At 35.1% G+C, this 27953-nt stretch overlaps 1 protein-coding gene across 1 annotated transcript in view; it reads left to right on the forward strand.

The window, feature by feature from the left end:
- The window catches only part of LOC111513625 (protein O-mannosyl-transferase TMTC1), a gene marked incomplete at its 5' end in the record, with an annotated part of 256726 nt that overhangs the window by 186485 nt on the left and 42288 nt on the right, over positions 1-27953 (forward strand). The window contains 5 exons of the mRNA XM_074178141.1: positions 7933-8046; positions 11193-11336; positions 11418-11623; positions 16453-16588; positions 18581-18710. Coding sequence (XP_074034242.1) covers positions 7933-8046; positions 11193-11336; positions 11418-11623; positions 16453-16588; positions 18581-18710 — 730 coding nt within the window. The remainder of the gene's footprint in view (positions 1-7932; positions 8047-11192; positions 11337-11417; positions 11624-16452; positions 16589-18580; positions 18711-27953) is intronic.

A 27953-nucleotide genomic window follows, 5' to 3' on the forward strand; every position in this document is an offset into this window, starting at 1 on the left:
GGGCGGTTCGACGTGGGTGCTTTGTTCACTCAGTCAATCGGCCGATGTGTGAGTCGATAATTCGAGCCCCTGGCTGAACGCTTGATTATCATTTGCTATCGTCCAACTCGAGTTAGGAATCATACGTTAAAAGGTAAGATCTCTTTAGTCCTTAGCTCGCACAAGTTCCGTTGTTGTTCCGTTCCGTTCCACCCAAAGGGGTGCGACAGCTGGGTAATGGAAAAAACATATAATCATACTTATATGAACATTTCAGCATCAATCTGAAATTTCACCTATAGTAAGTGGGCATACTTGAGGACGGGCTATAATTCAAATGATCTAAATGAATAACCCATTCAGGCGAGTCTTCTTTCACATACACAGTAGATTCGTGGACTGACACTTATCAGAAAACAATTACTACCCTGGATGATACTATCTTGCACTAACGAGAGGCTAAGTAGCCCGAAATCTGCCTGCAAGTGTGCTAGTTCCAAAAATTGAAAATTGTCAATGTTGTTGACTATTTGTCAAAATATTATGCTCATTGATAAAATTCATCAGCCTGTCCAAAAATCCATATTCGAAAACATTCGAGAAACTACTGCAAATCGTTATTGGTCTATAATTTTTCATGTAATCGGGACAGTGTTTTTTATAAATAGGAATGACTTTCCCTTTCTTGAGTGTTGTGGGGAGTTTTCCTGTTTCGAATGAAAGATTTAATAAAAAGGTCAAAGGTTCTATTATAACATTCATAACTTTTTTTAAAACGAAAGTGTGTATTTCATCTGGACCTGCGGATGTTTTATTTTCCAGCCTATCACTGAGCAAATTAAATAATTCCTTAGGTGAAAACGGTCTGAGAAATAAAGAAGGTATAAGAATTTCTTGGGTATTGTTTACTGTAGTATGTGACTGGGTGATCTTTTCTTTAAGTTCTAGCGAGACATTTTTAAAAAAGTTATTGAACAGATCTGATACAATAACTGGGTTTTTCACGTTTATATCATTGTAGAGCACATTGATATTTTTGTGACCTATTTTGTTTTTATTGTTCATTTCGGACATTACTTTCCAGGCAGTTTTACCCGGATCATCAGAGTTGAGAATATTATTTTGATAGTATTGTTTCTTTTTAGATTCTAAAAGCCAAGAGTGTCGTTTTCGTGCTTCTCTGTAAAAATCAGCCAGCACCGGGTATTTTTTTTTCAATAAATAAAGATCCTTCAACTCACAACTAGATATTTTGACATCAATGTCCACTCATTTTTTAACGTTAGGTCTACTACACACCCGTCGTGATGGATAACTAATGTCAAAATGATAAAAGAACATCCCTATGAAAATATCGTATGCATGGTCAATGTTATTAATTTTATTTGATACGCAGGAATTTCTTATAAGAAGAATCCTGCACTGACACCTCTCGAATATATTCAAATGCAATTCGTAGTATTAGTCAGGAAGTAGTTGTTTTCTGATTGGGGTCAGTCTACGAACCTACTGTGTAGGTGGGCAAAGACTGACCTGAACAAATCATTAATTTAGTTAATTTAATATATCAGAAACTTCAGCATTCAATTGACGTTTATCTCATTAGCTCTCCTGATCATCGATATCAGTGTAAAGGAAGCGACTATCGTAGGGTTGAACAGAATTTTTGATCGTATATAATTTATTCATTCAGAAAACACAATTGAAGTTTGTTTTCTCTAGACGGAATACCACGGATGACTGAAAATTATACCAAACATTATTTCATGTCGTTTTGAAAATATATTGGGAAAAATTTCATCCATCTGTTAAAAAACTGTAGTACTACATGGCTGGAATATGATGCATAAACCTGTTGGATATGTGTCATCCACTAGAGTTTTCTGTGAGAAGGATAAAAATCTTCTAAATTCATCAAGATCATTTCAATCTAATGAATCAATTGGAATATTTTTGATTGAAGGTGATTGACAATGTTTCATGATGAATTTCACTGTGTAATTTTACATATAATGATTTGAAGTCCCTGAGAGAACAAATACAAATGAAAAATTGAAAACACATTTATAAGAACCATGAAAATACAAATATATGCATAAATAATGAGATGATTTGTGCTAGTACTATAATGGCTTGTGTCGCAGTATTACCAACACTCTCATCCCATTCATAATAGTGCGAACATAGAAATGCAATTTTTTTTTGTTGTTGTTGATGGAGTTGAGCGGGGGAGGAATAGAATCATACAGTGTTAGTTAAAAAAAATATTTTGAAGATGGCTATGTTGAAGAATATATGCTTTTGAGTCTGCTTTAAATTTATGAAGATTTTTACATTCTTTCAGTTCGTTTGGGAGGCTGTTGTATATTTTTGGGCCAGAAAAAAGGATATTTCTTTGAGTGTGAGTTTTGCTGAATCTAGGAACTTTCAGTGTGAGATCAGTGGTATATCATGTGGCTCTAGATTGGTGAGCATATTGTTGAGGTTTTTGTTCAAATGTCCAGATTAAGGTTTGTAGGATATATAAATTGCGAATATTCAAAAGGTTCGTTAGTTGATACAATTCTGATGTGGAGAATCGTCTATCTTTTTTGTATATGATTTTGAGAATGGTATTTTGAATAATCTGAGTTTTGTTTATAACGCTAGTAAATACGCCCCCCCCATGCAGTATCGCAATACTGATTCTATTAATGAATCGTAAACTACAATTAGAACTTCTCTACTGAGAGTGTAGAATTTGTGAATAAGTTTCCTTACTCTGCTGACAAGATGGTTGATGTGATCATTCCACCTCATGTGCTGGTCCAGTATTACTCCTAGATATTTGATTTTTGAGACTTTCACTATTTTTGGACACTTACAGTTATCATTCCTTTCTAAGCAGCATTTATTATGCAAGAATAAATAAACAAGTCTGGGTTGCTCCGGTTCTGTAAGTGAAAAAGTAACAAATTCAGTTTCATCAATATTTAATGTCAGTAAGTTCATGTTTAGCCATTTTTGTATGATGATGAATTCATATTCAGCATTGCGATACAACTTTGGCCACTCATCATGTGTAAAGATAATGGCGGTATCATCTACGTATGATATTATATAAATTAAAGTAAAAAGTAGAACAATTGAATGAAAAATAAAAAATGGTGGGATTCCAAGCCAAGTTACTTCATGACGTTTATATTGTTAGTATCCACAATAGTTTTCGGATCATCACCCGAAGACAATTATTTATTTTTTGTTCAATTGTTCTATTTTTTACTCGTATTTCATTTGACTGGGATTTTATTCCAGTGTTTTTTTGACCAATATTATTGTTATTTTCCGCTATTGTCTTTAATATTTTATTCCTATTAGTTCTTTTTGGGATTTCAAATCATTTTAGATAATGGAAGCCGCACTAATGAAATTAAATTGGAATATTTACCTGACTGATTGGATAAGTATTATTATTCCATTCTGAACTGTTCAACAATAAAATTTGTTTTCTAAGACCTCATTGAATTCATATCATAATTCAGATTTTGGTTTGGTAGATTCACTATAAATTCAAAGATTGTCACATTATGTCGTTATGAATTTTCAGAAGTCATATTCAAGTTTTGCTAATCATTTGTCTTTCAAACAACTTGTCAGATCAATAGATTGAAGAATTTGAGTAATTTACTGAATGACCAAATGGAAATGAATAACTCTCCATTACCTAATATATTTTCAAATATGGTAACTGGTACATAAGTCCAGGTAGTTCCATTCATTACAAATACAGGGACATATTAAATGGCCAGAAGAAACTCAGGTAATTCAAATTGTAGAATCAGGTATATATAGCATCGAATATGTAGAATATATTTAGTGAAGACACGCCCGAAGAACCCTTTGTATGGCGACACACGTGTTGTGTTTTTATAAAATTGTTTATGAAAAATCTCACAATAGAGAATTTTTTCAAATACGATTGTCAGAAATACGATTGTCCTCGAATATCGAATAATGTGAACAAAGATTCCCAAAGCGCATTTGCAAAGCAACGGTTTGATATCGACTGCAGCTTTCACTGTGAAATAACTAGAGGAACTTGAGCTCCAACACTAGACAGCGATGTTTTGACCAGATGTTGAAGCCTGGCTTATCCATTGGATATAATTACTGTAAGAAAAATAAATATCTTGTTTTCATGGCAAAATTCAGGTCAGCTTGTTTACATCTGGTGTAATTTTCCATGGTGTCATGTATGCGATGGTTAACAAAACTGAATTTTGACTGATGTAATTTAGGATTTTTCCACTCACAGAGTCGTTCCTAACAACGGAGGAGCATTTAAAGCGTAATGATTTTTTCATAATAGGCATTGAGCTCATAATGGATCATTAAAAAATATACAGTAGCTTTTCAGCCTCTGAAATTCTTTGCGAAAAACAGTGATCAAAAAGAAATTCAAAAGAAAACGCGACTTTGAAACACGTTCGTTCATTAGCGAAAAAGTTGTTAGATGGAAATTAATTCGTTTTGGTGACAAAGGAAACTATCACTTTCAGAGAATTGAAGTGCATAACGAATTCAAAACATTACATGTTTCACGATGCATGAATTTACTTCTAGTGTTTGTTCAATTCCTCTTCTTACGGATATTCCACTTGTGGAACTTTTTCAGAAGGGTTTAATTAGTGACAAATGTAAAAGTCAGAGGTGCAAGGCATTCATTTCAATTGACGAATATTCATCTTTCTCCCGACAAAGGAGACAAAAGTTAGATAAAGTAATCAGAGAGCGTTATAAATAGCAACATTTCGTTGAAAAAAAATATTTCAGTTTCTGATGAACACTCGTTTATGTCCTACCTTCGGATTTCGAAAGAACTACCTTCTGATAATACCAGAAATTATAATTTCAAGCAATCGTTTTCGTCAATCATTTCCTTTCTCATTGATGGACCCAAAAAACCTGAGTGAATTTTCCTATGTCACCATTCCGTGGTGAATACTTGCTCGGGAAGTCACCATACAGAGAATGATGAAAAGTATGTTTCATAAATAACCATTAATATACAGACTATTCAATAAATGTGTGGATTCACAGAAATTTTTGTTTTAAAAGGAACACTTTATATATTTTCACGCGATTTTTCCCTCATAAAAATTATTTTCGAAAATATAAAGTTGTTTTTGTTTATAGCTAGTCACTCAAGAGTTACGAAAAAATTTATGCCACAAGATAAGTTAATTCAATGCCAATATCTCTTACTACATAGAATTGAATTAGATAATTTTTCAAGCGGATATCTTTGATGATAATGAATTCCGATTTTCATTCCACCTTTTCATATAGGTAGGAATAATCAGAATAGTTCACTCATGAGTATCCACAAAATGTAGTGTTTCATAAGTTGTTTTTAACAAAAATGTATCTGGTTATTGAAAAGAATTGTAAAACTCAACAAAGATTTTTTATTCTACGCTGCAGTAGAAGATGTTTAAACAATTTTTCACTTCGAGCTTTGCATAAATTCAGTCTATTTACAATGTATTTTCAATTTCAAGTAATATTCATCTTTTAGCGGGAAGCAAAAATTTTTTTATACTTTGTTTTTTACTTTTTCTATTTTATGAAACCTCTCTTAGAGGAAATTCCGATTTGTACTTGTCCTGAATTGAAACAGCGAACATACATTCCGATTATAATCGATATTCAATTATCAAGAAATTAAAACTTACAAAAACTTTTTCATTGACCATGGAAGGAAGGAAATGGAAATCAAGGCTGATATCATTTTGTCGTCGAACTGTTCAAACTAGTCACTTCAGTACGAAAGACATCGCAATTGATAAATTTCTGTTGGAACTGCAATTTTACTTAGACCTCATTCATGTAGATCTCTGCTATCTAGAGATTTGTCAGTGAATGATATCATTGCAATTAACCTACGACCCAAAAAATAGAATCGACTATTTCGAAGGAAATCAATTTATTTCGAATATATAGGATGTTGCTTGTGAAAAACAGAACTTTGCAATAATAATCTAATAGTGATGGAAGCGGAGATTGTGAACACTCTCAAGTTTCTCTCAATATTTGTCAAGCATTCTGAAGTCCATTAATTACCTCTCATCTTCTCCTATCGCAGATATCGTAGATGGAAAACAGGCATAAAATTGATTTGATAGTTCGTAATGGAACCTCTGGTGTGAAATAAATCTATTGAAAATACTTTCCCAACAGAACAAAAATTACGGTCTGTCGACTCGCGTTTCGCTGACCAACGTGCTAAATATGAACTGTATTTTTTACTGAATGGCATCTCTATTCGAGTATTCTCACTCCGCCACCAACGAATTAGCAAATTTTCCAACAGAAGTGAAAATTTAGACATTTTATTTAAAAATGTTTGGAAATGCATGTAAGTAAATACTTTAATTTCGTTTGTATGTGACTGAAAATAACTAGATTGATTAATTTTTTAAAGAATATCCAAATGTTATTATCATTGTTCCAGTTTCATGTTATTTTGGTTGATTTTTATTCAAACTGTACACGAAATCCTGAATTTCACGGTACAAAAAATTTTGCTGTCATACGTGATGATGTACGAAATCAATAATTTCATAATACAAAAAAGTTTGTTGTCATACGTTATGATGTATAACACTTGAATTTATTTGCGAACAAAATTTTATGAGCCATCTAGAAGACAGTGCTTTTTTTATTGAATACATTTTTGTCATACTTGATCAAAAATACTGTATTTCGGAATTTGTTCCGCTCACTAAGTTAGTATCCTTTCCTACACAAAAATATGAAAAACTTTCGATATGCCTCATTCATCATTCAATGATATTTTTCTCAGGAGTGATACGTATTACCCTCAAATACGAAATTATTTGCTCTGGAGGAATTGTAACGATTTGTGAAATGTAACAGAATGAATAAGGAATCATTTTCTCAGAACTATTTCGCGAACAAACAGTTTGTGTCGGATTTGGTTCATCTCGAAATATCCAGGCAGTATATCGTTACTTGATTATTGGTCTATACGACTTCATCCAGCGGGCCTCCACTTCTTTTTTTGTATGGCAACCAATTTTAGTCTTTGGCGACAATCTGTGTGAAGTATTGTTAAGTGAGGCTTCATCAATTAAAAATAAATGGAGCGATCATGAACATCCTTATCGAGTCAGAAAATCATCCTATCATCTGTTTTCTGAAACATAAGAAGCCATGTCATGTGAACATATAATAGGCTCTTGAGACATACCTACCATTTTAGATGTGTAACCAAGTGTTCGTCAGGGATTGCAAAGCAAGTCGCATAACCCCTGTTTGTGCTACCAATCACCTGTAATCTTTGTCTATCATTTCACTACAAATTTGTGAAATGCAATGAAAATGCAAATATTATTTTACAATATGAGTGTCTGGAGGTATAATACATACATGTGCAATAAGGTCGTTGCCTTTTTGTTTCAGATCATCTTCAAGTTTATATCTGAAAAAAATATATTTTTACTGAAGAGTTTATATTAGAATTTGATAAACATTTCTTTCCATTTGGAAGTATAGTAGTATTTTATATGAAGTAAAAGACAATATATTTTTATACAAGACTTTTTTGAATGTGGTCGGGATGGCTGTTAGACTATAATGACCCATTAAGGAATTTCAATCAATTTTTTTCCAACTAATAATTTACGAGTTTTTCAATGTTCTCGCTTCACACATTAATCATTCCTCACCTCTCATGAAATGGAATTTTCATCAACATTATATTGAATAACGATGAAACGAATGGAGTTCAGGAATACTGAAATAGTGTACCACTGTGTATATCGCGCCTATGCATCCTGAATACTAATTCCTTTTATCTACTTCACAATCCGAACTTCAGCTCTCATTTGTAGTAATCCCACATTCTTCTCCTACAATAAATAGCCGATTCAATTTCCCTTTTTATTCCAGGGCAGGGTTAATGATGCTGCCGCACAACGCCAAGATGCATTACAACTACGCCAATTTTCTGAGGGATTCATCCCTTCCCGAATTAGCGAAAAGTCATTACTACACAGCTCTGAAGTGAGTAGCATTCAACTTTTGCAGTTATTTACTTTGAATAGGTCTAGGACGGAGAAGTTAGAGTGCTTTGTTGACGGTTGCCAGATTTTCAGTATCGTGTTTGAATGAAATAGTATAATGACGAAAAATTTCATGATCTAGATAAATTAAGTAGTAGTTTTGAATGGTAATACAAAAATATTAAATTGAATGTCAAACGGTGAATTTTTGAAAGAGATTAGTTTTCAGAAAAAACTGTCACGTCTTCATGACTGGTACAAAAATGAATAAAAATATGATTTGGAAAGTGAAAGTGTGATCATCTGTTAAGATTCCTATATTATTTTGTGTAGGGCTCCTATGAATGAAATCTAATTCGATTGCATAACAAATATTTCAACTACAAAATGGTAAGAAGAAAGTGTTTTTTGTATAATTCAATGTTGTTATGAAAGTAGCTGTTTGGAAAGTTTTTTGTTTCGTGTAATTCGATGTAAATGTTTATACATGGAAGTAACTGTTATGCATGATCTACACGATATTACAAAGGGTTCATTTTGAAATCGATTGCTTTTTTCCTTCTTTAGAAAGTTTTCGTATGGAGGTGGAAAAGTGAAAGTCAAAAGGCTTCCTTCCCATAATCAAAATACTTCTGTTATTCGAATTTCCTTCTGCTTGCAGATGTTGAGAATCGAAACTTGTGCTAGGTGAAACTACTCAAGTGCAACTACTAGAAGAACGAGGAATGAATTGAAATATTTCGAAAACTGTTTAAAATGCTTTTCTGATGATATCTGAAAGTACCTACGTAGTAGGTTTTGCTAAAAGCCAGTACCAGGACTATGCTAAAATCGGCCGAGTAGATCAGCTATATACTGGTTTCGTGCTCTCATCAGTGCAGAAAAGATCAGACACAAGCAGCAATGTGCCTGGTTCGGAATTTCAACGCGGCTCGACTACATGTATGAAACCTTCGTCTTAAAGACAGATTGTCTTGTGAATAAAACTCCAAGCAAGAAAAACATCGCATGTATCAATATTTTAACTGAAATCAAAGACTGTATTGAACGATGAAGATGAAGGTTTCATACATGCAGTCCTAGAAACAGGTCTGAAGGTAATCTATTCGACTGATTCCAGGTTAGTCCTGCTGCTGGATGAACGAGAAACATCTTCATATCTGACTTCGGTAATGTATCTTGCATACATTTCTGTCGGATATAATCCAATGTCCAGAGTGGTATTACCCGGGAAAGTAGTTGTTTTCCGGCAGGTATCTACCAAACACTACTGTGTAAATTGGGAAAGATGAATGTTTCAAACTTATTTTGATCATTGAGTTTTTCCAATTTCATTTACACTTTATATAATCATTATCTCACGAACTATTCATGATTTAAATATCACATTATGGATGATGTTGTATATGAACAAAGTAGTTTAGATTGTCACTTTGGCAATGTTGTCAAATATTCAATTTGAGTCTCGAAATTGAAGCATACAATAAGGGAGGTGATAAAACCTTCACATCAAAACATGTATATTGGCATTTAGAACAGATTCATTATGAATTATTTTGATGATTTTCTGGTTACCAAAGGAGTTAAGAGTACATAATTGAAAAAAAAATATTTCTTAGATATCTGAATCAGATCAATAGTGATCCACTATTAAAACAGAGTTCAAATTGTTGAATTCAATTGATATTCATCAAGCGAAGACGAAGACAGTTCCGACCAAACTCAATGACCGAACACACCCAATGAATATAAAGTTGTAGAAATACATAACAAATTGAATATATAAGAAGTTTGAAACAGAATGAATAGAGCGTGAAACAAGCAAGTAACTTCCCCTTACAATATTTCCTGCCAAAGGAAAAAATATTCCATCTTCAGATCGATAAAAATTGACAATATGGCAAATAGTGTGTTGAAAAAAACTCAGATATCATGATGTCGAAATGATTGGTACATTTTTCTGTAACCCAAAGTGAACTGAAGACTCAAACCTGTTGAATACTGGTCTAATTTGTCGAAAAATGACCCAACAGATAATGGCCTTTCGCATCATAATATAAACGTGAGTGAATATCGAAATGAGTTTCTTGAAAGATAGAGAAAAGATAATCTGTAACGAATTATCCGGAAACTTGGTTGATGAAAGTGAACCTGATGATCTTGAGGACCTCGAAACGAGCCAGCCATACTGAATAAGTCATTTGATATTTTGAGGTGAGATGATCATCATAATCGAATTATGGAAAAACATCTTCATATCACACGCAAAAATATTTTCGGAACTTGTTGAGAGTGTTTGTGATTCTTGGGTAATACGTGATTATTCTGTATCGGGTAAGTGTATGCAACATTACCTATATCAGTCATCAACGTTCTGCATCAGGAAAGAATCTCTTGAAACTATAATCGAACAATCTCGTACCGAACAGAATATTTTCAAACTTTTTTTATTAATTTTTTTATTTCAACTTCTGGATGAAAAAACAAATATGATTCAGAGCTTTGGTGTTCTAGAAAAATTCAATTCTGTAGGAAGAGTGAATATCGAATCGAAAATGAATTGAAATGTTGCAACTGGCTATTGTGGATATTCAGAAAAATTCTTCCGCCACTCTGTTAATGATAAGTATCCAAATCCAAACACATCATTTCTAGAAATGATTCAGTACAACATATTCTATTTGGTTCCAATATATTTGCGACAAATGAGAAGTAATTTATTGACGATGAGTTTGACATCATCAGTAGTCAACAAAACAATGAACTATTCGAGTCAATCTAACTGAATGAAAACTTGTTTTTATTGTTCAAGTGTGTTCTGTGATTTTCATTTAATAAACCAAATTGTGATATGTGAGCTACGAAATGAATAAAACAAATTTTTATTTGGCCTATTAGCACATCAGGAAATCATAGGTTCGACACATCATATACTTCTTCGACTTTGCAATATGAAGTTATCATTCGAAAATTCAATGTCATGTGTTTTCATACAAATACTCATGCAACTTACTTTGAATTATCATTCATCGATAACGCATATTATTTTTAGAAATATCTAAAAAATGATCTGGAAACTGTCAATAGATAGCACATTGATTTCTTTGTCACGAATTTCATTTTATATGAACTATTTCAATATTTTAGACTTTGGCCAACATATGCGAGTGCTCACAATAATTTAGGAATTCTATTGAGCGACGCTTCGGAAGCCGAAGGTCATTTTTTAGCTGCCATTCGTTACTCAGAAGAACACGTTAATGCCCATTTCAATTTGGGACAACTTTACAGGTGATGATTGAATATGATCTTATTTTTTTTGAACTGACATTGGTTAAGAAAATTTCCAACTGAAATACATCTTTTTTCCAGGAAAAATAATAAGTCTTCTGAATCGGAAGAAATGTTGATGAAATGTATAAGACTGGATCCTAAATTTACCCCTGCTTATGTGGAACTTACAAAACTCCGGGGACCAGATGATCAGAAAATCAATGAACTACTGAGAAATGCTATAGATGTGAACCCATCAGATCCATATTTTGGTACCAATTTGGGAAAGTGGTTAACTAGATTAGGTAAAATATATTTTCTTATATATAGTCGATGAAAATATTCTAAATCCCAATGATCCAAATGATGATTTTCCATTTGGTTATTTTTCATCATTATTCAAGAATATTTAACATATTTCCGAAAACATTTTCGAAATCGAAATGATTTCAGTATGTATTCTTATCGGTTAGTTGGTTCAACATGAATATCAGTACTGGATAAGAAAAAGATATGTGATCGTATATATGTAAACGTATCAAGGTTACTGAAAACGAAGTCAATATCTGCCCGTTAATGGGAAAATTTCAATACCCTTCCCATTGGGTACGATACTGATTTTGGACTCCAGAACTAAAAAATTGCTGATATCCTATGGATTATCTGTATTACCATTCACGTTGTGCATTCTCCAAAGGTCGATGTTTCGCCAACATCTCAGATGGTATCATCTGGTATCGCTTGTTCTGTATGAGACGTGATTTACGTCATAGGATGAACACCCGGGTGTCCCTTATATGTGTGGATTTTTTTTTTTGGAATATCGAAATGCACAAACTTTATTCGTTTTCACCCTACCTAGACCTAGTTGGATAAACAATTTCATCTACCTACGACAACATTTTTCCCTGCCGATAAGGCTTTGTATATTCAAAAAGTTCTGTTTCATACACGTTTTATAGCGAAATAATTGCAGAAAGAAAGAAAGAAAGAAAGAAAATGAATATACATATCATGCAGGTTATTTTTTGAGGGTATCTTTCTGACAATCTGAATGGGGATTTCTATTTTCTTGTACACAGCATAGCATGTTATCGAACTAGCTCTTTTAGCAACTATCTCAAAAGAAAAACTTTTTTAGCCTCCATCTGTATCTGTAGAGTAGGGAGGGTGAGTGTAAGCCCACGCACTTAGGCCACATGTGACCCATTGTACATCCTCCCGAGGAGTTGTCCTCCTAGGTCGTCGTCCATCCTGTCCTTTCCAGGAAGGTGGACAGGTCACTGGGAGACATCTCCTTTATATCGGCAGGTGTAGGCCAAGACTCGCCGAACACACACTCTCTTATTGACGATAACTCCGGGCACTCGCACAGGACATGCCTGACAGTCTCATCTTCCTGTTCACACATCCTGCATAGAGGTGTGTCCACTAGCCCCATATTATGTAGGTGTTTCCTTAGCTGACAGTGGCCAGTCAGAAATCCTATTGTAAGGCGTAGATTTTTCCTGGTCATCGCCAGATATTTCTTCGGCGCCAGCTTCCCAGGGTCGCCCAAGGTGATCCTGGCAAGATTACATCCTTTGATTTCATCCCATCTCTTTAGAGATTGAGCATGGGTGTAACTTTTGACTAGTTCCGCAATTGTCGAAGTCATCAGGCCGTGGGTGCCACTTGGTCCTAAAATTCTTAGTCCAGCCGCTTCCTTGGCTAAAGAGTCGGCAATGCGATTACCTTTACTCCTGTTGTGCCCTTTAACCCACCTCAGGATAATGTTATTATCTATCGAGGCTTTAGCTAAATCTTCGTGGCACTCTAGTGCTAGCCCTGAAGTAACACGGTGTCTGTTCAAGGCTAATAGTGCTTGTCTGCTATCAGTGCAGATTGTAATGTTTTTGCCAGAAATTCTTTTCTTGGTTATTTCTTTTGTGGCGATTGAGATACCAGCCAGTTCTGTTTGGACCACGCTGGTATTTCTTCCCATTCCCCACTTAATCCTTAGGCTTAGTGATCTGGAGTACACTCCACATCCTGAGCCTTCTTTGGTTTTTGAGCCGTCTGTATAAATCCGTCTTGCATTTGTAACATCTGACTCTGTGTTCTGCTTGATTTGTATTTTGTAGGGTTTATTAAACACAAACCTGGGTTCAATTGCATCACTTGTTGCCTGCAGCAGAGGTTGCGCAGTAAGCGCTTTCTGCCATAGGCCCAACCTCAATCGACCCATTCCTACTTCTAGGTTCACACCAGCCGTGTGCAATCGTACCATGGCCATTAACGCAACCTCCTTAACGTACAGGTCCAGAGGGGTCAGACCCGTGATTAATTCCATTGCCGCGGTTGGTGTTGTTCTCATGGCTCCTGTGATGTTTAAACAAGCCAGTCGCTGTATTTGGTATAATTTTTGGATGGCCGTTGCTTGTAGAACTTTAGGTCCCCATGCAATGGCTCCATACGTTAACATAGGTCTTATTATTGCAGTGTAGATCCAGGCGACTACACGGGGTGAAAGACCCCATGCGCGTCCCACTGTCCTCCGACATTGCTCATAAGCCACGTATGCTCTTTTTGCTCTACTCTGTAGATGAGAGTTCCATGTTAGCTTCTTGTCGAGGATAATACCAAGGTATTTCACCTCTTCAGAGAAGTTTACTTGGCTTTTGAAGATTCCGGGAGGTTTTAAGCTCGTTAAACTTCTTTTCCTGGTGAAAAGGACCATCTCAGTCTTCTTGGGATTGATCGACAGTGAGTGTTCCTTACACCATGTTTCTATCAATTTGAGCCCATCCTGCGCTCTATCGCACAGTGTGTTTACAAATTTGCCGGTCTGCAAGATAACTATGTCATCTGCGTATGCAATTGTGTAGAATCCATTTTTGTTAAGGTGATTAATTAGGGTATCCAGAACTATGTTCCAGAGAAGGGGTGATAATACCCCTCCCTGTGGACATCCCCTCATGACCTCATGAGCCTCCATGAAGGCAATGTCTTTTTCCCACGTAGAAACGGCTCTCTGGAGAAAGTTCTCATAAATTTTCAATTGAGAAAATGAATTTGTGCTCCCTACAAACAATAAATCACTCAATAATTTTTCTGAAACAATGAATGAGGTCATTTTATATTCAGTATAAAGAAAATAATGTGAGCAATGGTAGAAGGCTATGAGTTCCTACTTAAGTACTTACCATACAAATAATCAGACAGTTCAACTTTCGAAGGAATGTATCTTTTTCCAGAATCGCTAGTATGTTATCCTCAGTTTGTTCATCAACTTCGGCATCAAAGTACAAAGTACTGACAAGTACCGAAGATGAGGACTGAACTTGCTCAGGGCTGCTTTGGCAATCACTTTATCAACAGTTTCATGTTTCTGAAGCCTCTTCAAGAAGTATATATCATGATTTGGTGCCTTCAATGCCAGACTACAAACAAGCCATGTTTTCATATATGTGACCGCAATGAATAAAAAACATCTTGAAGTGCCCGTTCATTTTTGGCGCTAGTTTTGAACTGGGATTCCAACAAACACATTTTTATTGAACAAATAGCTCTAGCCATCCACTTCGACTGATCCATCGCTCCAGGAGTTTTAATTTTTTTTCTTTTAATCTCCTCCTAAGAAAATACTAGATGATTCAATCAGTTCCCGGTAATCGTCACGTACGATGATATTTTGAAATTCTTCATTATAAAATGTCGACAAATATTTCTTTACTTCATTAGAGGAATATTGTGCGACTATTATCAGTACATGTGTCAATAGCAGCAGAATCATTGATATCAGGCCTTTTTCTGACATGAGAGATTTTTGTTTCGAACACATATTTCAAAATCAGTTCATAAACGTGATGGCGGCAAGTGAAAAGTACTAATTCCCTGTCTATTTTTTGTTTCTAAAGTATACGGACTCCTACCAAATCACTCTGTATTAGACGCACATTATTTGTACTTTGTCATCGAGGTTCCAATCATAAAGTGCGTCTAACACAGCTTCAGCTTGATCTTGCCCGGAAGATCTCTCCAGTTTGGGACAACTAGGTATTGTTTCTTTTCTCCGAATGGAATGAGAACTTCTCACGTCCAATTCAGGTGATAATTTTTCATCTCAGTGGAATGCCATCATGTCAGACAAATGATTCTGGAACTTTGATTTCACAGTTTCCTCTCTAATCTGTGGGCAAGCGCGTTGTATGGACGATATATTTATCACAAAATCATTACAGCTGAGGTCTATTGATTCTACTATAGCCTGTAGTAAATAAACAGAATTCTTCATGCTTGAGTGGCTTCTACTTGAAACTGCAACTAATTCAGACGTAATAAGATCTCTCTTTCATCTTTTTATAATAATTCCAACACTCACCATTCTAAAGGTGGATGGGAAAATTTTCTCGAGGCTTTCATCAGAGCTTGTAGGTTGAACGTTACCTTTCTACGTTTGTATGAAATCTTGAGTAAAAGACGACGACAATCTCCCGAAATATAATTGCTCATGTATTTTTCCCCTTCTATTGATTCTGTCTGTCTTGCCCTTTCTTCTTTCTCGAATAATTTCTTGTCTACACCCGCCAAACACCCTGGATGTCCTGATTCTCTTTGTTTCTGTAAAAACAACTGATATTCTATTTTTATCCATTCAAAAGCATCAGCTATGTCGTGTGTGTGCTATGTCGAATAAAATTTATAAAATGTTTGGAAATTGCTTCTCACATCTTGAATTTCTTTTCAATTATTTTGCAACTTCCTTTAAGCATGGTGAAGATCCAAAAATTTTTTAACATAGGTCTAGCAAGGATTCTAGCTTTTTTCCAAAATACAATGCACTTTCGAATGATAAGATTAGCGCTTTCACTAACAGTCAATTGAACTTCGCGAATGTAAAAAAATAGTGCAAGAACTTGTGGCTTAGATGGTAACTTTGCACCTGTTATTCAGTAATTTACGTCAACTAAGAAAATACTTTTTTATTGCTCCCGAATTTCAATGATATTTTCTAAATGTATAACAATATGACTCAATAACGAGCTTAACTAAGAACAAATGACAAATACCGCTAGTATTTGAGAGGTAATGCTTCTTTCAACAGTAATTTTCGAGAAACTACTCTGATATTGAAAAATTTTGAAATTTGCAGGAAGCTACCACAAAGCACTTCACTACTTCTGGGAAACATTGAAAATGAGTCCTTCCCATCAAGAAGCTGTAGCTGGAGCAGCAAAACTTCTCCGTAAGTTTGGTCAAAAATCAAGACTGTTTCAGTTACAAACACGGTAAGTTCTATCGCGATGCAAATAAATTCGATTTAGTCTTATCTGGTATGATAATAATAATAGTATGTTCATCAAATAAAGAATTCACAATATGCGACAAAACAGCACATAAATACAATAAAATAAATATATGTACTCACGAAAGCAAGCGATTACATGTACGTGTACTTGAAAAACACAGTAGGAATATATTAAGTATCAAAATGAAGCACTCACATGAGACATACAAGTTTTGTATTATATGTTGAGCTATGCTGATTTTTTCACAGTCGAGAAATTGGTCATTATAAGTCAGTCATATTGAATTTTCCACAATCGGGAAATGAGTCATTATAGACAAATCAGTTTTACTATCAAAATACCCATGTCAAAACAGAGAAAAACAGAAAAACCAGAGAACTTGGTTTTTCATTTACAAAAATTCGAATCGTGAAAACAAATATTGATGGTGATCAAGTTATCTTATTCCATTATTGCAGTTCTTATCAGCCTTGCATCAAATGAGTTGAATAAACAGGTGAACATTCCATATGTTAGTCGAAGGAAACAAACAATGAAATTTTCAATTCAATATATGACCTGGTGAGATATAGAACCTGAGAACTTGAAACTACGACAACTTCAGGAAGCAATATTTTCACTATGGATCCGAATACTACGAGTGATGAAATGATACGTCGAACTCAACAAAATGCAAAAAAAAATCGACAAGTATGCCACAGATGTTTGTGTCATATGAATTTCTCTATAAAAAGTACAAATTCACAAGTTTTTCGTGAGAAACCCAGAAAACTGAGAAAATTGTGAAAACAGGAATGAATACAAATTACTATTCCACTACAGCATGATAAAAATTCCTACATCATTTTGATCTACTACGATTGATCGAGAGAAATCCCTTGTTCCATGATCACTTTTCAGATAGTTGTAATGATTTTGTTCATTGGAGTCCATGAAACAAACTTTCGGCTATCCGATTTCTAATTATATGCTGAATAAGAATTTACGAAAAATAAAAATTATATGGACGAACAATAAATAGGAGTACTGCTTTAACACTTCAATAGAACATTTTATATCCTCTGGACTTGAGAACCATGCGACAAACACTTTCAACAATATGTATGGTATGTACTGACGTGCCTGATGTCAAACGGAAGAATCTGAATGCAATGATGAAAATAATTGAGTTGAACTGTTGAATCCGTATATGTGGGGTATTTCTTTAACAAACTCGATTGAGAGCTCTTTTCACAAATTGATCTGGATATGCGTTTTGCTCCAAAATCGGTTTGATAATAGTTATTTTCTCTTTCAGATTATTGACTGATTGACAAACTGCCTTAGCCTTATCATACAAACATCTAACTAAGTATACCTTTTTTGTAGTTTGCGTGATGACTAGATTTTTGTGGATATATCTACTACTTAGTATGAGTATTCTTTCGATAAACACTCATATCAAGAGAATTCATTCATCGATTTCTTGATCATAACTCTGAGAGGGGAAATTTGATTTGAACTTTCCTTTCTAACATAAATTTCATTGTGAGTTCTCTTGAATTCAAATAATCGAAGATAACGATAATATCATCTGAAGAATGGTCATAGATATTGAATATATCATCAATATATCTTCACCATAATTTTGGGCCATTCTGGTGAGGTTTGATGTATGTTTCCTCAAAATGCTCGATGAAAATGTTACACAGAAACAATAATATCATTTTCTAATTTAGTTTCTACAATTCTTAGGGTTTTATCAACCAGTACATAGGTGAACAAACTCAGAATTTTGAAACTCACCAGAAGATCTCTGTTTCGAATTTGTAATTCATTTAGTTTCTCGATGGAATCAGAAATATTCATTATGAAAATTTTGACTATCAAGAATGTTGAAATATTTATCAATTCCTGATATCAATAATCCAAAATAATTTTTTACTGTATGGTACTGAATTTTAAAATGATACATTTACTAAATGATTTCAGATGGCAGACCATAAGGAGAGGTAGAATAGGAGAACTTCCGCAGACTACACATATATTATATTTGCATGAATGGCACCTCAAGATTGAATTGAGGACCAGGGCGAAACTTTATGATAACAAATTTCTTCTTGTAAGTATGGAAGTGGTAATTATGGTCGAATGTGTTATGAAAGTAGATAAACAATAGCATGGGGGGGATTGTGAACTGATTCTGATCTGATGAACAGAGAATGGTAGTAGGAGATACTTTCTGTCAGATGAACATTCACTGTTGGTGAATATATTCTAATTCTACTATTCTCATTCTTTGTTATATATTTTTGTTATTCAGTGGAGAGCTGATCAATGGTCAGTCTGCAACTATCTCCATCAGGTAGGTAAGAAACACAGATGTGTAATTTGGAATGGGGGTACTTTGTGACACATTTCTTGGATATACTTCTCATGGCTACAGGGTATACTTACTGTACTCACCAGTCTGGGCCGAATATTCAGCTGCAGAATGGTAGGTATACTGGCGATATTTCAATTGAATGGTCGATATTGAGGTTGTCCAATATTCAATGTGAAAGATTTTCACCTCAATGATCGCAGCAACCTTCCCACATGGAGGCGTCTGTAAGTCATTCATCACTGTCCATACATCAGATCAAGCAATGCGGAGCCTTTCCATGATTGAGGTGAATCATTTGACCTGCTCAAGAGGAGTTTGTTTTCTCTCAGGCAGGCACTCAAACATTTGAAGCAAGGCATATTCACAACATATTCTGCTGTAGAACAGGCTGGCTGCACCACCAGATCTGAGTTTATCAACCGGATCAACGGTTGAAGAACTAAGAAACTTTCGCGCCTAAACCGATGTGACATGTAGGACAGGGTTGTTTAGTTAAGATTCATCTCCTCCATTGATTACGGGTCGGATGCGTTGGTTAATTTATTATCCATAAAGGGTACTTTGGATAACTACAGAAAGCCGGTTCATAACGACAGGGCATTGCATTACCGTAACAAGGTTTTCCACGACGAGAGGACGCCTGGTATTTCTAAAATTCGTAAGTGATACTGAGTGGTATTGAAGTCATACATCACTGTGGTATGGATATACACAACTCAGAATGATGCGTCATTCAGGAGGATTCTTACTTCCACGAGTGACCGGGTTATTATAACTTCACGTTTATTATTACATACAGGGATGATCTGCAATATCTTAACATAATCTACTTGATATGACTGGAATGGAATGAATCAGTGGTCTGGATAACTGTACTTAATGTTCGTGTTTTTTTGTGAAAAATAGGAAGCCACTACTGTTTCACCTATGATAATCATCTATACCATTGCAGTTCATCCATGTCTGTTGAAAAATGTTTGACAATATTTCGTCGTGAATATATTTGCACCTCAATTGTCTGAAGACTCATTCAGAAATTTGAAGTTCATGAAAAACAAAAAATAATGGAATGTTCATTTCAATTATTTTCAGTATTTTCAATGATTTCAACATTTCTTTAATTTTTGTTTCCTTCAGATTTAGAATCTTCCGATAACTTTTCAAATAGTGGAAACACAAACTTGGAACGTCTACTTTAGCTGCTTATCTCATAAATACAATTGAATGTGAGTAAATTTTGTCAAATGCTTCATCAATATTTAATAAGAAACAAAACCTTTCTCTGTGACGGAAAAAAACCTACGAGTCAGTGGTCAGACTTAGGTGGATATTTGTCATTTCCAATGGTAGTTATTATGTGTAAAAGATTCGAAGTTATATGTCGTATTGACAAAGCTGGCTCTTGAATAATGAAAAAAAACATTATTCTCATGATTCAAAATCACATTGGCGATTTCATAGTCACATGTAAGTATGTTACTTACAATTTCATATTTTTCTGTATTCAACAGAGCAGTATAATTTGTTTTTCTGTTTTTTTTCCTCTAGCGTGACCATATATTGGTACTGTTTTTCCGCTCATTTAAAACAAGTATTAATGATACTTATATTCAACAGAAATCAAAATTAATTTTTCATTATATTCACCAATCATCATCACAGTGATATACTAATCATGAGCTGGATATTTACACATTGTGATCTATATATTGCCGCATTCCATACATGGAAAAACAAAAAGCATATTTGATTACAATAATCCAATACAATCACCCTCATTTTCCACTCGAATGTTAATATACCATTTTGATGATTTCAATGATGATCAAGTGGATTAGACACATGAGATTTTTACGAAATTCTTTTTTTTTAAGTAAAGGAGCTAGGACAGTTCCAAATCAAAACCCCATGTATTTTCTTATGGAGGTTCATTCTGGCAATTTTGGATCCTGCGACCAATCAGAGCGCTCCAAATTGTCACGTGACCCAGACGCATCGTCTCGAGTACACCACACTGGCGCCACCTATGAGTCACTAGCTGAACTATCTATTGGTTGAAGAAGGACACTGTAAACACTAGACTCATAAGACTGCATCTGTCAAATGTCAATACATGCCAGCATGGCAGGTTCGGCGTTGCCAGTTGTACAATAAATCATTGTTTATGGAGTTATGTAGCGTTGCCGGTTTTAGAATTGATCGTGAACGACTGGATGAAAATTGGAAGCGCGAAAGTGATATGTTAATAATAATGAATCAGATTTAAGAAAAAACATTACAGATTAATGAGGCTGTATCGTTTCAAAGTGTGATCCCTCAATGTTACAAGGTATTTCTAAATACATCATTGAAAACAAACATGGCGTTGAAGTGTACAGGGTGCGTTAAAATACATCATTTGAGAAAAAACATAACAGTTCCACGAGGCTGTAAGTTTTCAACGTGCGATCCCTCAATGTGTACAAGGTATCTCAAAATACATCATTGAAAAACAAATATGACGTCGAAGTGTACAGGATGCGTCAAAATATATCATTTGAGGAAGAAAACATGTCGATTTGAAATATGATATTAATGTGTATACAGGGCGTTTCAAAATACATCATTCAAGAAAAAAACATGTCGATTCAACAGAAGTCTAGCGTTCCAACATGTCGGAAGTCTCGTATCTTTGTTAACCAAGTTAGCATCATCAGGAGAAAGAGGAGATCCAAAAGTGTCGAGAATGAATGAATGAATGAATGAATGAATGAATGAATGAAAGTTTATTGACTACCTTACATTACATAATGTTTGTAGTAAGTCCAAATAATATCTAAAAAGAGTACAACACATAGAGAAACAAAATAAGATAAAATAAAATTTTAAAATATAGTACACTACTACTAGCTATTGTAAAGTGTCGCAGTGGCGAGTGCATTCCATAGAAATACACTAGTGATGTCGAAAATGCTCCATGAAATCACTGACAGAATAAAAACAATTAGTTAGTAAAAATTCTTTTAAGCGCTTCTTGAATTTATTGTTTGATAGGATTTTGTATTCCTGCGGTAACAGGTTGTAAAGATTATAATTTAGAGAGTTTTTCTGTGATTTGGTTAAGTGAAAACGATCAGTACGAATATTGCCTGCAGCTCTGGTATAATGATTGTGAATATCGGATTGTTTGCGCAGACACATTCGATTTTTGTGGATCTCGAGCAGAACCGAGAAAATGAATAATGAAGGCAAAGGCAATATGCGTAATTGGGCAAAAAGGGGCTGGCAGTGATCACGAAAACTCACATTGGCAAGTATCCTGATTGCTTTTTCTTGAAGTCGGAAAATATCTACAGCACTAGAGGCGTTCCCCCAGAGTACAATCCCATAAGTAATGACAGAGTGAAATAATGAAAAATATACATTTTTGAGTGTTGGAAAACTTGTAATTGGCTTCAGTTGACGAAGCAAAAAAATTGAGCTGGCCAATTTACCTCGTAGGTCATCCGTATGATTTTGCCAAGATAATTTACTATCTATGTTTATGCCTAACAATTTCACACTGTTATCACTCGACATAGTACTAGACAAACAAAAGGTGAGATTCTTTGTTTTTTCATTATTCAGTTTTAGTTTATTTAATGAAAACCACGTTTCAGCACTTGAGAGTGAAATTTTTACAGACTGTTGCAAATCCGGCAAGGTGTCACCTGAAAAGATGAGCGTAGTATCGTCAGCAAATAAAACTGACTTATAGGGATGTAAAAAATTAGGTAGATCATTGATGTAAATGATGAACAATAGAGGGCCGAGGACTGAGCCCTGGGGCACTCCATGTTTGATAGGTTTATAATTAGATGTACAGCTGTTATATGTGACAGCTTGTAAACAATTTGTTAAATATGAGGCAATGAGCGATAAAGCTACACCTCTTATTCCATAGAACTGCAGCTTATCCAGAAGAATAGAGTGAGAGATGCAATCAAACGCCTTAGATAGGTCGCAGAGTGTGATGGCGATTATCTTGCCCTCCTCAAGGCCCTCGACCACATCACTCACCACCTTGAGAACAGCTTGCGATGTTGATCTCACTCTTCTGAATCCGAATTGTGAGTGGGTAAAAACCTGTTTTGTTCAAAATAGTTGTATAGACGCTGTTTCAGGAGAGTCTCGATTATTTTACTGAAGATAGAGATGATAGTTATTGGTCGATAATTATTCGTATCCGAAAGGTTCCCTTTTTTATGAAGAGGTAAGACTTTTGATATTTTGAAAGCATCCGGGTAGATACCGGACAAAAAAATCAGATTTATGAGGGAGGTGATATGCTTTACAATTATATCAGCTACTTCCTTGATGACGAAGCTGTTCAGTTCGTAAGAATCCAAGCAACCTGAGTTGTTTAGACTATTTATGGTAGTTAGGACTTCATGTTCTGTGACCGGAGATAGAAAGAATGAACTGTTTGGGGTAGGGAAATTACGATAGTTTAAGAGTTCCGTGTCCGCCGTTGCAGGAATTGACTTTATTATGTTAGCGGCAATTTCAACAAAAAATTCATTGAAAGTCTCAGCAGACAAGGAGTCATCTTGGAGGTTGCTTGCATTTTTATTTTTATTTCTTTCGAAATTTACAATTTTCCATGACGCTTTACACTTATTCTTAGCTGACGAAATTATATTGTCATAAGCTAATCATTTGCTGTTTTTTAATTGTTTATTATAATCTTTCTTGAAACTCCTGAAGACAGCAATGTCGACAGGTTTTTTGCTGACCTCTGAAATAGCTTTGAGAGTGGAGAGTTTGTCTCTTTTTTCCCTCAAAGAATCATCAAACCAATTTACTGGAGATTTCCTGACTTTTTCACGGCATTTTTTCAGAGGAAAAATATCAACGATCAGCTGTCTAAAGGTGTTTGTTATAAAATGAGATAAGTAGTTAACATCTCGATTGGCTTCAAAAATAGACCAGTCCATATTTAAGAGGGAATTTCTTAGCCTACATATGCCATTTTTTGAAAAAAACCTTTTAACTGAAGGTTTATTTGGAAAAAGGTTTTTTTTTTCTATTTATAGCAATTACTTGTGCTCTGTGATCTAAAATACATGGTTCCCAGACACCAGCCGTGAAAACATGGTTGTTCAAGTTGGTAAAAATGTTGTCAATGCAGGAAGTCGATGTTGCTGTTACTCTGGTGTAATCATTAATAGTAGCTGCGAAACCAAAGGATGTCAATAAATCTTTTAATTTTTTACCAGAGGGTGATAAATGATTCAGATCGATATTTATATCACCCGTTATAACTACATCCAAACCAGACTCTGCCGCCACACCAATGGCACCTTCAAAACTCTCCAAAAAATCCTCTACATTGCCTTTTGGTGATCTGTAAACTGTTGAAACGACTAGTTTAATATCAATCAGAACTATTGCACAAAATTCGGCATTTTGTTCTGCGTTGAATGCAGACAAGTCTAAGGTCAGATATCTTAGTCCCGATTTTGTATAAATTGCAGTGCCACCTCTACTTAAACGAGTCCTGCAATAATAAGCTGCCAGGAGGTAGCTATCTAAGTTGATGATGGACAGATTATTTTCAGTCTGCCAGTGTTCAGACACGCAAACAATGTCGAAGGGCAATTCTGACAGCATCAAATCAAACATTTCTATTTTATTCGACAAACACTGTGCGTTTATATGGAATACACTCACCTCAAGTTGGCTATTTAAAACGTCACATAAATCAACATCGTTTACAGTATTGGTAGGATTCATCGGACAGCCTCTGTTGAAGGTGCTTTCTGAAAATTTTCTCGTTTTCTTTTAAATTGGAAACGTCTTATTACCGATCCTGTAGGCCAAATTGCGGGATCCAAAACTTCGTCAAGGCGCTCCAGAGGAAATGACACTTTGTACGTAGAAGATAGGTCATTTCTATTCCATTCCACACAGGTGAACGGTACAGTGGGAACAGTCTCAGCTAATAGACTCTTCACATCTTCAACTGTCATTTCAGATGCTATTTTCGAGACATGTAAATGACCTTGTCTCGGAATCGTTTTAAAATTCTTCACCTCGTTACTGCCAAAAATAGGTTGAAATCTTTGTTTATGTTTTTTGTCGGGGGAATTCCCATCAGAGGAACCACCTGTGTTCGAGTTGCTTTTTGCGGGAACTACTTTTTCCGATGTTTTTGCCATTTGGCTGTATGAGGCATGGTTTTTGTTTTCACGAGGACTTTTTCCATTCTTAACATTGACGATAGTATTTTTTCCAGACGACGTTTGTTCGTTGACTGAGTTGCTGTTTGAGTGAGGGACAAGTATCGATGATGAATTGTTAATACTTGCTTGTTTTAACAATAAGATAAGATCTTCCTGTTCATTACATCTCTTTTCTAGATGGAAAGATAGCTTGCTTACATAGTTGAGTTCACTTGTTAGGTAGTCAAGGTTTGTTGAGAGCTTGGCACACTTTGTACAGGTTAGGTCTAAATAGGAATCCTGAGACTTGTCAGTTTCACTGGCCTTCACACAATCACCTATACTTTTTTTATAGTCAATCAACTGGGAATTAGTCACTATTACTGGGGTCTTCCAAGTTAAGATTATGTCAACTGAATCACTCTTTTTTAGCTTATTTAATTCTGAGTTCAGGAGCGACACATCGAACACCGTCGCCATAATGGTAATCTGCAGCGGACGAAATGTTCTGGTTGTCCTGATACTACGAACTTGGTTCAGCTCTTTGGTTTTATTCAATTGTTGATGAACGTGATTTCTTTCCTAGTGATTGAAAAAAATTACTTGATGCGATAGCAAATTGAGTGCAGTAGCTGAAGAGAGGTTGAGCGTTGTGGACTCAACGTGAGGGCAATGGGGGAGCGAAGTATTCGACAATGACATTTCAGAATACGTTATTTTCCATGCGTTTTCGATCGTTTTTCGTGCGTTTACGATCGTTTTTCGTGCGTATTCGACTGTTTTCCGTGCGTTCATTCGTTATCGTTTCATCATTATTGTCGTAACGGTTTTTCGTGTTTCAGTATGACAGTCATTTATCATTTAACGCGTTTCGCTAACCAAGTTGGCATCATCAGGAAATAACTAACGTCCATGCTTTGTCATATGAAGATTCATTTTGCGAATTTTCAGACTTTTGAACAGAACCTTGTGGAATACCCAACCTAACTTCTGTTACAGAGTAGTGTCGGTCAGCCAATCAGAATGGAGAAATCAAATATCGCTCGATTGATTGTGCTAGATGAAATTGAACTGGAGAATGAGGGTTGAATAATAATAATGATAGTGATAAAACATTAAGAGCATGAAAGTGACGTAGTCAGCGTGGCGTGTGTGAGGATTTGTGGAAATGAATGAGTTATTACAAAAAATAATAGCGCAACTGTCAGAAGGGCACTGAGTTGTATATTCACTGATAATGATCGGATCGTCGCATACAGCACGTCAAATGAAAGGATAAGAAATGCAGAATTCATCGACAGAGAAAAAACAAATATGGCGTAATGAATATAATATCCAACGCCTAATGTGAAATAACATAGGAAGAATTGCAAATTCAACAAACTTGTAATTGAAAAATGATGGGTTATGAACAACTATAAGTTTATTCCAATTGCAAAAGCTTGATCCAAACGCAGAATTTATTGACAAAGGAAATGAGAAAATCATTGGATACTGAAACATATGATATATTTGGATTCCTTAGGGTGAGAAGGATTCGAATCCATCAAAAAACGACCACTTCCGGTTTTCACTTCCGGTTCTCCGATTTCGATGATTTCAACATCAATGGATTCGTTTAGATGTCATGAAATATAATTAATCATTCGTCGGAGCCAAAAGGGCCTTATAACCTATTTTCATTATACCAGCAGCAACAGACCGATGTGGGTACTCATATCAAATGATTTCATTTGTAGATTATGAAAAGTATAATATACAGCGCCCAATGTGAAATAGCATAGAAAGAATTGCACATTTAAAGAAAATCATTGAACATTTTTGAAATTAAAAGTTGTTGGGTAATGAACAACTACGAGTGTAATGTAATTGCAAAAGTTTTATTCAAAACACATAATTTGTTGATGAAAAAATTGAAAAATCATCGTATACTGAAACATATGTTATTTTTGGATTCCTTAGGGTGAGAAGGTTTCGAATCCGTCGAGAACAGGTCACTTCCGGTTTTTACTTCCGGTCGTCCGATTCCGATGATTTTGACATCAATGGATTCGTTTAGATGTCAAAAAACATAGTTAATCATTTTACGAAGCAAAAAGGACCTCATAATTTATTTTCGCTATACTAGTCGCAACAGGTCGGTGTGGGTACTCATTTCAAATGATTTAATTTGTAGACTATGGAAAATATAATATCGAGCGCCTAATGTGAACACCATAGGAAGAATTGCAAAGAGAATCATCGAAAAAACTTCGGATGAAAGAAGAAGAATTGCAGAATTCATCTATAAAGAAAAAACAAATATGGTGCAACATGTCAGAAGGGCACTAACCCACATCTTCATTAATGATTGTTGAATCTCAACGTGCAGCACATCAAATGAAAGGGAAACGAATGCAGAATTCATCGACAAAGAAAAAACAAATCTGAAGCAACATATCAGAAGGGCACAAAGCCACATTTTCGTTAATAATTGTCGAATCGTCATGTACAGCACGTCAAATGAAAGGAAAAGAAATGTAAAATTCATCGACAGAGAAAAAACAAAGATGGCGCAGTATGTCAGAAAAACACTAAGCAACATCTTTGTTAATGATAGTTGGATCTCAACGTGCAGCACATCTTATGAAAGGGAAACGAATGCAGAATTCATCAACAGAGAAAAAAAACGGAGACGATGCCAAGAGGACGCAAAGTTGTATCTTCACTTATAATAGTCGCATCATCACATGTAGTACTTTAAATAAAATGGAAAATAAGCAGAATGCATGTGTTTGTTGCGCTATTCAAATCCAAG

Source organism: Leptinotarsa decemlineata, unplaced genomic scaffold (genome assembly GCF_025532065.1).
Source record: "Leptinotarsa decemlineata unplaced genomic scaffold, Ldec_3_MD MMD2_tig00003557_RagTag_RagTag, whole genome shotgun sequence".
Lineage (NCBI taxonomy): Eukaryota > Metazoa > Arthropoda > Insecta > Coleoptera > Chrysomelidae > Leptinotarsa > Leptinotarsa decemlineata.